At 48.1% G+C, this 14,233-nt stretch overlaps 2 protein-coding genes and 2 pseudogenes across 3 annotated transcripts; 2 read left to right on the forward strand and 2 right to left on the reverse strand.

The window, feature by feature from the left end:
• The first annotated feature begins 330 nt into the window (after window positions 1-330).
• Window positions 331-1,462, forward strand: LOC117192315 (feline leukemia virus subgroup C receptor-related protein 1-like). Its single transcript, XM_033396966.1, has 2 exons — window positions 331-497; window positions 557-1,462. The coding sequence occupies exon 2, from the start codon at window positions 564-566 to the stop codon at window positions 873-875; it is 312 nt and encodes a 103-aa protein (XP_033252857.1). The 5' UTR covers window positions 331-497; window positions 557-563; the 3' UTR covers window positions 876-1,462.
• Window positions 1,463-2,313: 851 nt separating this feature from the next.
• On the reverse strand, window positions 2,314-6,979 carry LOC117192318 (annotated as a pseudogene).
• A 452-nt stretch (window positions 6,980-7,431) lies between these two features.
• On the forward strand, window positions 7,432-8,430 carry LOC117192316 (feline leukemia virus subgroup C receptor-related protein 1-like). Of its 2 annotated transcripts, XM_033396969.1 has the most exons (3): window positions 7,432-7,447; window positions 7,502-7,609; window positions 7,669-8,430. In XM_033396969.1, the coding sequence occupies exon 3, from the start codon at window positions 7,676-7,678 to the stop codon at window positions 7,985-7,987; it is 312 nt and encodes a 103-aa protein (XP_033252860.1). In that variant the 5' UTR covers window positions 7,432-7,447; window positions 7,502-7,609; window positions 7,669-7,675; the 3' UTR covers window positions 7,988-8,430. The 2 variants fall into 2 exon arrangements, with proteins under 2 accessions (XP_033252860.1, XP_033252859.1); XM_033396968.1 differs by having other exon boundaries at window positions 7,443-7,609.
• Window positions 8,431-9,482: 1,052 nt separating this feature from the next.
• On the reverse strand, window positions 9,483-14,170 carry LOC117192319 (annotated as a pseudogene).
• Window positions 14,171-14,233: the final 63 nt, after the last annotated feature.

Here is a 14,233-nt window from a genome sequence, read left to right on the forward strand (position 1 = left end):
AGAAATATACCAAAATATGCGGTCTCATTTGAAAAATATACCGCAAATATACTGACGAATTCAAGTTCTATTTTACATATTCCTCGTTTTTGATATTCCGTGGAATATTACTAGCTACATAGAACATTTAGCCATGCCCAGACAGTTTAATACGATTGATGAAGCAATTTTCTACTTGATTGGCCTAATTTAAGTAATTGCTTTTATTGGATTTCTATATAACGTTGAAAATTAAATTTAATAGATTCATGAAATTGGCAAAATATACCATTATATACCGATATACCGTAAAAATACCGAGAAGTATTAAAAATACCGTAAACGGTCGCACTGCAGTTTGTTTTGAGCGTGCAATTTTGTATTTATTTAAAAACATGTTATTCTTGTAGGAAACTATTGGAATATGGCCGAGCAAAAGACAGTAGACTTTGTGGAAACACTGGAAACAAACTGGAAGCACAATCGCACGTCGAACGGCTGCTAAAATCCCATTACATGTGAGTGGCATATGCAGATATCCTTTGGGACCCAAAATCCAATCCAAAATCCTCTCCAGCTTTTTCATGACCGGGTACTTGCCGGTGGGCTTTGAGTTTGGCGCCGAACTAACGTTCCCCGAGCCGGAGGGCACCTCATCCGGTCTGCTGAATGCCTCGGCCCAGACCTTTGGAATCTGCTTCACACTCTTCTACTCGGAGCTCTTCACAGCTTTCGGGGACAATGCCGCCAATACTACCATGGCTACCATGATGCTGATTGTCGGCACGATTATCACGGCCGCCACCCGGTCCGATCTGCGGCGGCAGAACGCCCAAGCTGGAAGTGCGGCTGGCAATCCCTTAACACATTACACCACTCTCCCCGGGAAACACTAGCCACTCCCACTATCCTCCACAACATCCACCCCAACTCAGAGACAGGAGCTGTCGACTCTTTTTATGTATATTACGAGTTGTCTACGCATATCAATTGTTTAACATTTTAATTTATTTTATTGTTTACTGTACACTTCTATTGTAGCCCTAAGTGTTGAATTTTAAAATGTTCATTAAAAGTGCACGCACAACACGTATGTGCACAAAAGTCCTGCATATACACACCCACACCTGTATGTATGAGTAAGCTTAGGCAATTATTTTTTATATTTTATATTGGCCAAGGCATAAGGTTTAGTAATTAATTAGTTAACTTTTGCAATACAATGACTTGCATCGAAATTCAGCTTTATCCATTCTGTTGCAACTGTCCATGCCCCACCACACTCAACACTCGCAAAGACACAATGTTATATAGAAATATCCCCCAGTATTCTAGCCACCAAAAAATATTCTAGAGAAATACTTGCAATCCTGCATATCAGCATATCTGGCATTGAAGAATAATACAAGATTTGGTACTTCCCTTCAGGGGTGTCTACACACTCTACATGCAACATCAACAGCTGTTCGTCTCTTGTAATCATTTTGGAGAATTTACAACCACCAAGCGCCTGTGACGAGCAGAACAATTAGAGTCAAACACAATATACACAATATACCTACATATATATCCAAAATATATATATATACATATATAATATACATATGATATCGTTGGGAACTAGAGGAAAACTTACGAGGGAAAAGTGTATTACAATTTTGTAGATAGCCTTTAGGCCAATGGCCAACTGACATACTTAACCTTATCGCCATTAAAACTAGAGTCAATTCCAAATGGCAGAGGAGGGAGCACCCACTACATAAACTACCTGACATGATCTGTTACCAACAGAACAACCGACAACCACCTACACAGTACATACAGAAAAGACGCCCGAGAACTGTGCAGCCAAAGCAGTCACAGGAAACTGCATAAGAAAATGGTTGAGCAGCCACTCTCACTGGATTTTTGATAGCGGAATTCTAAGAGATAGTTAACACAGGGCTAATGCGACACAAGTACCCACAACTTCATAGCCAAGAGTTATTATGTGTATGTGTATATTAAAAGTATCCAATAAAGTTATCAGTGTGTAACAGCGATTTTACTGGGATTTACATATATATTTTGAGACACATCCTAAAGGCAATATACATAAGTTCTACATGATCTAGTCGTACATATAAAAGGTATTTAAACAATACTTTATACATATCTAACTCGAACACAAACATGTGCCAGTAGAATACGAAGAATTTTTAAATACTGTACAAAGAAACGACAAAAACAAAAAAGCCAAACGCAATGAAATTAGAACATTAAAAAACTTAACAAGAGAAAACTTTAAAGAGCCCCTGTCAGGATCTGGGTCAGGGTCATGGGTCACGGGTGACAGCAATTGCAAAAATGTTAGCGGTTAGTTAGTCCCATCAGTGGGTGGGCCCCAGGCCCGCAGCAGAGTCAGGGCCTTGTTGAAGTAAGCGGACCACTCTTCACGCTCCTCCTTGGTATCGGCGGAGAGGAGGTGGCGGACTGTGGTGGTGCGTCCGTTGGGCACTATTATCAGCGATTCTTGATCCGTGTCCTTGGCCGGGCGCTCGCACTCGAGCAGCATGGTGTTGAGGCGGGCGCAGATGTCGCGCGGCGCGGTGGTGACTTTCTGTGAGCTGCACGCATTCAAATCGATGCTGCCCATGGGAGACTTCTTCTTCTCATCGTCGGGGTACTTCCAGAAGTTGAGTACGGAGCCATTGAGATAGCACCAGCGACGATGCCAGGCACCAAAACCGGATATGTCCTCGAACATAGTGAGGAATCCCTTGTACTCCACGCTCACGGACAGCTCACAGTTGACCTTCATGTGGACGACGCCCTCCAGAGGGCTGACGCCTAGCACTTGGGTTAGCGTCCAGCTGGTGCGCTGTATCTCTCGCAGCGAGAAAATGGCGAACCCGTATTGCACCAATTGAGGCGTTCGCACTACATGCGGGCCGGCCGGACTCTCCACTGGTGGCATGACTAAGCGATTCTCGCCTCCCTTTTTCTTTGGCGTCTTTACGCCGCCCTTCTTGTTCAGGTTTATGTGGTACTTGAGGTCGTGTGGCAACTGATCCCGTTGTGCCAGCATTCCGTAGATTTCAAGCGTGATCTGCAAAGGAAAACCATCAATTAAAGGCGCTCAATCCTCAAAAAATATGCTTTAAACTAACCCGAAAGTCTGCATAGACATTGTTAAGCTGGAGAACATCGGGTAACTTAACGGACACCAGTCCGGGCATGGTCAGCACAGTCTTGGTGGCCAGCACGTGTTCGTTGTACTTGAGAAGACAAACGAGATGATGGCCATTGATGCTGCCCGAGGCCATTTTGCGCAAATACTCATGCCGCAACGGAATGGTAATCTCCTTGACAGTCAACAGACCCTTTTCTTTTGGTCCACCCACCGGTCGGACGCTGTTTTCCACACGCAGACGCTGTACCTCATCCAAACAGGACTGTCGACGATTAGCTGTAAGAATGTCGGAATTTAGTTACGGATATAGATGTGAAAAACGTTTACGCGGAACTCACTTGCCAGCAACAGATACCGCTCTCCCTCTACGGACTCTGTGGAGCCGGAGAACTCCACGGTAGCTGCGCACAGATTCAAGGCCTGACTGGCCTGGCCAATAACTTGCTGCTGCTTGCACACCTCGCTCAGTAACTTCTTGATCTTGTCCTGCGCCTGGGTGGCATCATTGGAGTCGCGTGCATTCTGCAGCTCCTCGTCATCATCATCGGTGTGGTCATCCATGCTGGCTCCGGCACCGGCCTCCGCCATCCCGAAATGCTGAGGTGAGTCGTATTCTAGCTTGTGCTTGGCGTGGCAGTCGCCAGCCAAAGCCGATCGCATCACCTGCTGTTCGCGACATATCTTGCGCACCGGTGTAGAGCTTGAGCTCTGTAAAAGAGTAAAATATTAGCGACACGCTGAAGCGGAGGGTAGGGGTAGGTAACGCACATTTGCACTCTGCTGGCGGCGATAGAAGCTCACTGTGTGGACGTTGTCCTGGTTTACGCTCAGCTCCGACCTGACCGGTTGGGCCCGCTCAGAAGCGGCGTCTGCACGTCCATGATCTCCTGATGCTCGTCAACAGGCAGGCAACTCGTTGAAGTCGGGTTTTTTCGGAAGGAGAAGCTATTTGAGGCAGTTGTACCCTTGCTCTGTAAAAACGGATTATAAGTAGGTGGAACAAAAGAGGAAACAGAGAAAACTTACGCCCAGCGATAGGTGGCTGGAGTTGTGCTCGTCCGCGCCATCGCTGTCATCATCCTGAGTGCTTCCATAGTCTTCGACCAGAGCCTCATCCAGATAGTCGTCAATGCCCGCCGATACCTGCGACGAATTAACCGAACTGTCCTGACCCTCGTGGTTGTAGTAGAAATCCTGATCTGCATAGCGCACAGTCTGCAAAGAACAATTAGATTAGTTGCGACCTCCCTCTGATCCCAGAGTTTTCTACCTGAACTTACCTTCTTGCCTTGCTGCTGTATCTCCGCCTCATTGCGCTGCACTGCGTTCATAATCTCGCGACCAAGGCTGCCATTGCACATGCCGGTGCTGCTGTCCTCAGTCCGCGGCTGGTCCTCCGACTCATCCATGCAACTGCACGAATCAAAGATAAACGGTTAGTTAAGCAAGATTTTTATTGTTGGCCTTGTCTATGGGGAATTAAAGCTATGTGAGGGCTAGGGCTACATCAGTCGATCAGTCAAAAGGTAAGATGGTTATTCAATGCAGATAAAGAAAAGCAAGCAGGAGTAGCATTTGTCAGCGCACCTTTCAGTTTCGTCTTGCTCCTGTTGGTCGCTGTCGTCGGTGGCTGTGGCTGTTACCGTCGCACAGCAGTTTTCTCCACTCGAGTCGAGGTCAGATAGGGCGGGATAGAGGCGCTCTGAATTTGATTTGCGAGCGCGTTTTGACTCCTCGATAATTGGCGCATCCCCAGCTGAAATTACAATAGTGTCAGCTACAATGTTCATGTATTTAATTAATCGGTGCTTACGTGAGCGCTCTTGCTGGTGGCGATGGCAGGTGAGAGGCCAGATATGGGCGGCGGTGGCGGCGGCGGCATGGGTCGTACCGCCTTGCTTACTGTCAACGGTACTGATGCGGACGCTGGCGCTGGAGTCGCTCTTGCCGCTGGCTGCGGAACAAAGAGTTCCTTCTGTTTGTTGAAGCGATTTGCGATGATTTGCATGTCTTCCTGACGTTGGCGATCAATATCCTTAATGCGGCTCTCCGCACTGGACTGGGCATTGGCCACAAGGGCAGCCACCTTATCGCGCAACTTATTCTCTGGCTTGGGCTTGTGAGCCGCCACAGCGCTCACAGTAGAGGAGATAGCAGCCGCTGTGACAGGATGCACAGCAGCAACATGGGCTATGGGATCAGGAAAAGCAGCAATGGGAGTTAGGCTTAATATACCACCGAAGACGCACTCACCTTTCGACTCCTCTTGTCTTATCTGAGTAATGCTGGCTCCAGATGCTATTGGAGCCTTCGGCAGTATGGCCTTATTGCTGCCGGTCTCAAAAAGCTTTATACGCTCCTTAAGTGACAGCTCGCACGGATACTTTTGGAAGCGGTGTCCTCCTTGCATCTGCCCTCCAGCGCCCGCTTTGTTTTCAAAGATGGCTGCTCGCCCAGATACTAAGCCAGACTTGACGCTTGTACCGGAGACAGAAGCTATTTTCGTGGATACCGCTGCTGAAGCGGTGGGCCCAAAAGTCCTGGCCACCTTGCTGAAAGCCGTCGATTTTCTCGGAACTGGCGGCTTGGCAGTGTCAGTTGCAGTGGCTGCCGCCTCTCCCTGTTTGGCATAATCATAGGTATGTTTAATGGTGGACGAATCACGGCGTTGAAAACCTTGGGCCTCCAATGAGCTTAGTACCTTGGGATCCCATTTCAATTGCTTTGTTTTCCCGCCTTCGTCGCCCTCGTCTCGCTTAGGCGGTTGCGGGGCAGGTCCTTTCTCTCCCCGCCGGCTGGGCAAATCAGGTTTGGTTGGAGGTACTGCCACTGCTTCAATTGGTCTGTGCACATCGTGATGCGCTGTGTCGTCTTCCCACTGGTTAATGGTGTCGGCCAGTGCAGCCAGCTTGCCTAATCGCTGTTTGCCCTGACGAGGACACCGTCGACTTGAGTCGTCGTCATCGTCACCTGCATGGAACTGCGCCTCCGTACGATGGATGGGAGAGGACAGGTCGGCAGTATTGGAGTACAAGTCACCCATTCGCTTCAATTGACTCCTCGAGGTGTCCCGCAATCTTGCCAGCGGCTGATTGATCGCCTGGACGGGATTATCCACAGCACCGCCAGGCGTCTCCTCGTCATCCGTCACCTCTTGCTCTTGAATTTCAACTTGCACCTAATGTACATACATATGTGTGAAACAGCGAAGCACAATGAGGAAACTCAATGACAAAGGACACCACCAAAACAAATAGCACCGAGACAAAGACTAGGGCACGGGAGTGAACACGGGGAAATGAGGACTGAGTAGAGGCAAAACTTGCCTTGGCTGATGTTATGTTTATCTCGATGCCCATTTCCATGTTTTCTTTGTTGATGGCCGCATAGTGACGCAGCGGCTTGGTCGGCGATGCCTCCAGCAATGCCTTGTCCAGGATCACAACTTTGCCGCCGCCGCTGCTGCTACTGCTGCTGCTGATACTGTGACCTGCTGGCGAGTGACTCCTGTTGGGCATAGGCTTCGTGGGTTCCAAATTTTGAGCCACCGAAGATGATGCTACGCTGCACTCGGTTAAAGGAAATTTGCTGGCGTTGCTGATGCCGAGCGCGCGACTGCGCTGTTCCGCCTTTTCAAGCATGTGCTGGAAAATTGCAACACAAATGCAAATCAGTTAGACAAAGGGCTTCACTGTGTGCGGGGCCAAAACGTTGTACCTGAGTGAAGGGGTCCATTTTTGTTGCTGATGCCGCTGCAAATGATGCTATGAATGCGAATATTTATTGCGCGCACTTCAAATATTGTTTTTTTCTACTGGCACTACACAATTTGTTTTGCTGTCTGCGTCGTTTTGTTTGTTTTTTTTTTCTTGTTTTCTGACTCCTTACGCGACCGATGTTGTTCGAAATTATGCGCGTCGCTTTTTTTTTTCGGCGGTAAGAAATATACGGTCCGACCCTCAGAAATATACCAAAATATGCGGTCTCATTTGAAAAATATACCGCAAATATACTGACGAATTCAAGTTCTATTTTACATATTCCTCGTTTTTGATATTCCGTGGAATATTACTAGCTACATAGAACATTTAGCCATGCCCAGACAGTTTAATACGATTGATGAAGCAATTTTCTACTTGATTGGCCTAATTTAAGTAATTGCTTTTATTGGATTTCTATATAACGTTGAAAATTAAATTTAATAGATTCATGAAATTGGCAAAATATACCATTATATACCGATATACCGTAAAAATACCGAGAAGTATTAAAAATACCGTAAACGGTCGCACTGCAGTTTGTTTTGAGCGTGCAATTTTGTATTTATTTAAAAACATGTTATTCTTGTAGGAAACTATTGGAATATGGCCGAGCAAAAGACAGTAGACTTTGTGGAAACACTGGAAACAAACTGGAAGCACAATCGCACGTCGAACGGCTGCTAAAATCCCATTACATGTGAGTGGCATATGCAGATATCCTTTGGGACCCAAAATCCAATCCAAAATCCTCTCCAGCTTTTTCATGACCGGGTACTTGCCGGTGGGCTTTGAGTTTGGCGCCGAACTAACGTTCCCCGAGCCGGAGGGCACCTCATCTGGTCTGCTGAATGCCTCGGCCCAGACCTTTGGAATCTGCTTCACACTCTTCTACTCGGAGCTCTTCACAGCTTTCGGGGACAATGCCGCCAATACTACCATGGCTACCATGATGCTGATTGTCGGCACGATTATCACGGCCGCCACCCGGTCCGATCTGCGGCGGCAGAACGCCCAAGCTGGAAGTGCGGCTGGCAATCCCTTAACACATTACACCACTCTCCCCGGGAAACACTAGCCACTCCCACTATCCTCCACAACATCCACCCCAACTCAGAGACAGGAGCTGTCGACTCTTTTTATGTATATTACGAGTTGTCTACGCATATCAATTGTTTAACATTTTAATTTATTTTATTGTTTACTGTACACTTCTATTGTAGCCCTAAGTGTTGAATTTTAAAATGTTCATTAAAAGTGCACGCACAACACGTATGTGCACAAAAGTCCTGCATATACACACCCACACCTGTATGTATGAGTAAGCTTAGGCAATTATTTTTTATATTTTATATTGGCCAAGGCATAAGGTTTAGTAATTAATTAGTTAACTTTTGCAATACAATGACTTGCATCGAAATTCAGCTTTATCCATTCTGTTGCAACTGTCCATGCCCCACCACACTCAACACTCGCAAAGACACAATGTTATATAGAAATATCCCCCAGTATTCTAGCCACCAAAAAATATTCTAGAGAAATACTTGCAATCCTGCATATCAGCATATCTGGCATTGAAGAATAATACAAGATTTGGTACTTCCCTTCAGGGGTGTCTACACACTCTACATGCAACATCAACAGCTGTTCGTCTCTTGTAATCATTTTGGAGAATTTACAACCACCAAGCGCCTGTGACGAGCAGAACAATTAGAGTCAAACACAATATACACAATATACCTACATATATATCCAAAATATATATATATACATATATAATATACATATGATATCGTTGGAACTAGAGGAAAACTTACGAGGGAAAAGTGTATTACAATTTTGTAGATAGCCTTTAGGCCAATGGCAACTGACATACTTAACCTTATCGCCATTAAAACTAGAGTCAATTCAAATGGCAGAGGAGGAGCACCCACTACATAAACTACCTGACATGATCTGTTACCAACAGAACAACCGACAACCACCTACACAGTACATACAGAAAAGACGCCCGAGAACTGTGCAGCCAAAGCAGTCACAGGAAACTGCATAAGAAAATGGTTGAGCAGCCACTCTCACTGGATTTTTGATAGCGGAATTCTAAGAGATAGTTAACACAGGGCTAATGCGACACAAGTACCCACAACTTCATAGCCAAGAGTTATTATGTGTATGTGTATATTAAAAGTATCCAATAAAGTTATCAGTGTGTAACAGCGATTTTACTGGGATTTACATATATATTTTGAGACACATCCTAAAGGCAATATACATAAGTTCTACATGATCTAGTCGTACATATAAAAGGTATTTAAACAATACTTTATACATATCTAACTCGAACACAAACATGTGCCAGTAGAATACGAAGAATTTTTAAATACTGTACAAAGAAACGACAAAAACAAAAAAAGCCAAACGCAATGAAATTAGAACATTAAAAAACTTAACAAGAGAAAACTTTAAAGAGCCCCTGTCAGGATCTGGGTCAGGGGTCATGGTCACGGGTGACAGCAATTGCAAAAATGTTAGCGGTTAGTTAGTCCCATCAGTGGGTGGGCCCCAGGCCGCAGCAGAGTCAGGCCTTGTTGAAGTAAGCGGACCACTCTTCACGCTCCTCCTTGGTATCGGCGGAGAGGAGGTGGCGGACTGTGGTGGTGCGTCCGTTGGGCACTATTATCAGCGATTCTTGATCCGTGTCCTTGGCCGGGCGCTCGCACTCGAGCAGCATGGTGTTGAGGCGGGCGCAGATGTCGCGCGGCGCGGTGGTGACTTTCTGTGAGCTGCACGCATTCAAATCGATGCTGCCCATGGGAGACTTCTTCTTCTCATCGTCGGGGTACTTCCAGAAGTTGAGTACGGAGCCATTGAGATAGCACCAGCGACGATGCCAGGCACCAAAACCGGATATGTCCTCGAACATAGTGAGGAATCCCTTGTACTCCACGCTCACGGACAGCTCACAGTTGACCTTCATGTGGACGACGCCCTCCAGAGGGCTGACGCCTAGCACTTGGGTTAGCGTCCAGCTGGTGCGCTGTATCTCTCGCAGCGAGAAAATGGCGAACCCGTATTGCACCAATTGAGGCGTTCGCACTACATGCGGGCCGGCCGGACTCTCCACTGGTGGCATGACTAAGCGATTCTCGCCTCCCTTTTTCTTTGGCGTCTTTACGCCGCCCTTCTTGTTCAGGTTTATGTGGTACTTGAGGTCGTGTGGCAACTGATCCCGTTGTGCCAGCATTCCGTAGATTTCAAGCGTGATCTGCAAAGGAAAACCATCAATTAAAGGCGCTCAATCCTCAAAAAATATGCTTTAAACTAACCCGAAAGTCTGCATAGACATTGTTAAGCTGGAGAACATCGGGTAACTTAACGGACACCAGTCCGGGCATGGTCAGCACAGTCTTGGTGGCCAGCACGTGTTCGTTGTACTTGAGAAGACAAACGAGATGATGGCCATTGATGCTGCCCGAGGCCATTTTGCGCAAATACTCATGCCGCAACGGAATGGTAATCTCCTTGACAGTCAACAGACCCTTTTCTTTTGGTCCACCCACCGGTCGGACGCTGTTTTCCACACGCAGACGCTGTACCTCATCCAAACAGGACTGTCGACGATTAGCTGTAAGAATGTCGGAATTTAGTTACGGATATAGATGTGAAAAACGTTTACGCGGAACTCACTTGCCAGCAACAGATACCGCTCTCCCTCTACGGACTCTGTGGAGCCGGAGAACTCCACGGTAGCTGCGCACAGATTCAAGGCCTGACTGGCCTGGCCAATAACTTGCTGCTGCTTGCACACCTCGCTCAGTAACTTCTTGATCTTGTCCTGCGCCTGGGTGGCATCATTGGAGTCGCGTGCATTCTGCAGCTCCTCGTCATCATCATCGGTGTGGTCATCCATGCTGGCTCCGGCACCGGCCTCCGCCATCCCGAAATGCTGAGGTGAGTCGTATTCTAGCTTGTGCTTGGCGTGGCAGTCGCCAGCCAAAGCCGATCGCATCACCTGCTGTTCGCGACATATCTTGCGCACCGGTGTAGAGCTTGAGCTCTGTAAAAGAGTAAAATATTAGCGACACGCTGAAGCGGAGGGTAGGGGTAGGTAACGCACATTTGCACTCTGCTGGCGGCGATAGAAGCTCACTGTGTGGACGTTGTCCTGGTTTACGCTCAGCTCCGACCTGACCGGTTGGGCCCCGCTCAGAAGCGGCGTCTGCACGTCCATGATCTCCTGATGCTCGCCAACAGGCAGGCAACTCGTTGAAGTCGGGTTTTTCGGAAGGAGAAGCTATTTGAGGCAGTTGTACCCTTGCTCTGTAAAAACGGATTATAAGTAGGTGGAACAAAAGAGGAAACAGAGAAAACTTACGCCAGCGATAGGTGGCTGGAGTTGTGCTCGTCCGCGCCATCGCTGTCATCATCCTGAGTGCTTCCATAGTCTTCGACCAGAGCCTCATCCAGATAGTCGTCAATGCCCGCCGATACCTGCGACGAATTAACCGAACTGTCCTGACCCTCGTGGTTGTAGTAGAAATCCTGATCTGCATAGCGCACAGTCTGCAAAGAACAATTAGATTAGTTGCGACCTCCCTCTGATCCCAGAGTTTTCTACCTGAACTTACCTTCTTGCCTTGCTGCTGTATCTCCGCCTCATTGCGCTGCACTGCGTTCATAATCTCGCGACCAAGGCTGCCATTGCACATGCCGGTGCTGCTGTCCTCAGTCCGCGGCTGGTCCTCCGACTCATCCATGCAACTGCACGAATCAAAGATAAACGGTTAGTTAAGCAAGATTTTTATTGTTGGCCTTGTCTATGGGGAATTAAAGCTATGTGAGGGCTAGGGCTACATCAGTCGATCAGTCAAAAGGTAAGATGGTTATTCAATGCAGATAAAGAAAAGCAAGCAGGAGTAGCATTTGTCAGCGCACCTTTCAGTTTCGTCTTGCTCCTGTTGGTCGCTGTCGTCGGTGGCTGTGGCTGTTACCGTCGCACAGCAGTTTTCTCCACTCGAGTCGAGGTCAGATAGGGCGGGATAGAGGCGCTCTGAATTTGATTTGCGAGCGCGTTTTGACTCCTCGATAATTGGCGCATCCCCAGCTGAAATTACAATAGTGTCAGCTACAATGTTCATGTACCATTAATCGGTGCTTACGTGAGCGCCTCTTGCTGGTGGCGATGGCAGGTGAGAGGCCAGATATGGGCGGCGGTGGCGGCGGCGGCATGGGTCGTACCGCCTTGCTTACTGTCAACGGTACTGATGCGGACGCTGGCGCTGGAGTCGCTCTTGCCGCTGGCTGCGGAACAAAGAGTTCCTTCTGTTTGTTGAAGCGATTTGCGATGATTTGCATGTCTTCCTGACGTTGGCGATCAATATCCTTAATGCGGCTCTCCGCACTGGACTGGGCATTGGCCACAAGGGCAGCCACCTTATCGCGCAACTTATTCTCTGGCTTGGGCTTGTGAGCCGCCACAGCGCTCACAGTAGAGGAGATAGCAGCCGCTGTGACAGGATGCACAGCAGCAACATGGGCTATGGGATCAGGAAAAGCAGCAATGGGAGTTAGGCTTAATATACCACCGAAGACGCACTCACCTTTCGACTCCTCTTGTCTTATCTGAGTAATGCTGGCTCCAGATGCTATTGGAGCCTTCGGCAGTATGGCCTTATTGCTGCCGGTCTCAAAAAGCTTTATACGCTCCTTAAGTGACAGCTCGCACGGATACTTTTGGAAGCGGTGTCCTCCTTGCATCTGCCCTCCAGCGCCCGCTTTGTTTTCAAAGATGGCTGCTCGCCCAGATACTAAGCCAGACTTGACGCTTGTACCGGAGACAGAAGCTATTTTCGTGGATACCGCTGCTGAAGCGGTGGGCCCAAAAGTCCTGGCCACCTTGCTGAAAGCCGTCGATTTTCTCGGAACTGGCGGCTTGGCAGTGTCAGTTGCAGTGGCTGCCGCCTCTCCCTGTTTGGCATAATCATAGGTATGTTTAATGGTGGACGAATCACGGCGTTGAAAACCTTGGGCCTCCAATGAGCTTAGTACCTTGGGATCCCATTTCAATTGCTTTGTTTTCCCGCCTTCGTCGCCCTCGTCTCGCTTAGGCGGTTGCGGGGCAGGTCCTTTCTCTCCCCGCCGGCTGGGCAAATCAGGTTTGGTTGGAGGTACTGCCACTGCTTCAATTGGTCTGTGCACATCGTGATGCGCTGTGTCGTCTTCCCACTGGTTAATGGTGTCGGCCAGTGCAGCCAGCTTGCCTAATCGCTGTTTGCCCTGACGAGGACACCGTCGACTTGAGTCGTCGTCATCGTCACCTGCATGGAACTGCGCCTCCGTACGATGGATGGGAGAGGACAGGTCGGCAGTATTGGAGTACAAGTCACCCATTCGCTTCAATTGACTCCTCGAGGTGTCCCGCAATCTTGCCAGCGGCTGATTGATCGCCTGGACGGGATTATCCACAGCACCGCCAGGCGTCTCCTCGTCATCCGTCACCTCTTGCTCTTGAATTTCAACTTGCACCTAATGTACATACATATGTGTGAAACAGCGAAGCACAATGAGGAAACTCAATGACAAAGGACACCACCAAAACAAATAGCACCGAGACAAAGACTAGGGCACGGGAGTGAACACGGGGAAATGAGGACTGAGTAGAGGCAAAACTTGCCTTGGCTGATGTTATGTTTATCTCGATGCCCATTTCCATGTTTTCTTTGTTGATGGCCGCATAGTGACGCAGCGGCTTGGTCGGCGATGCCTCCAGCAATGCCTTGTCCAGGATCACAACTTTGCCGCCGCCGCTGCTGCTACTGCTGCTGCTGATACTGTGACCTGCTGGCGAGTGACTCCTGTTGGGCATAGGCTTCGTGGGTTCCAAATTTTGAGCCACCGAAGATGATGCTACGCTGCACTCGGTTAAAGGAAATTTGCTGGCGTTGCTGATGCCGAGCGCGCGACTGCGCTGTTCCGCCTTTTCAAGCATGTGCTGGAAAATTGCAACACAAATGCAAATCAGTTAGACAAAGGGCTTCACTGTGTGCGGGGCCAAAACGTTGTACCTGAGTGAAGGGGTCCATTTTTGTTGCTGATGCCGCTGCAAATGATGCTATGAATGCGAATATTTATTGCGCGCACTTCAAATATTGTTTTTTCTACTGGCACTACACAATTTTTTTGCTGTCTGCGTCGTTTTGTTTTTTTTTTTTCTTGTTTTCTGACTCCTTACGCGACCGATGTTGTTCGAAATTATGCGCGTCGCTTTTTTTTCGGCGGTAGGAAATATACGGTCCGACCCTCAGAAATATACCAAAATATGCGG

The sequence above is a fragment of the Drosophila miranda genome, assembly GCF_003369915.1.
Source record: "Drosophila miranda strain MSH22 chromosome Y unlocalized genomic scaffold, D.miranda_PacBio2.1 Contig_Y2_pilon, whole genome shotgun sequence".
In the NCBI taxonomy this organism is placed as follows: Eukaryota; Metazoa; Arthropoda; class Insecta; order Diptera; family Drosophilidae; genus Drosophila; species Drosophila miranda.

Bases quoted from the DNA above. Each gene is read 5' to 3' on its own strand.
- LOC117192315 (XM_033396966.1), top strand. From the start codon at position 564: ATGACCGGGTACTTGCCGGTGGGCTTTGAGTTTGGCGCCGAACTAACG.
- LOC117192316 (XM_033396969.1), top strand. From the start codon at position 7,676: ATGACCGGGTACTTGCCGGTGGGCTTTGAGTTTGGCGCCGAACTAACG.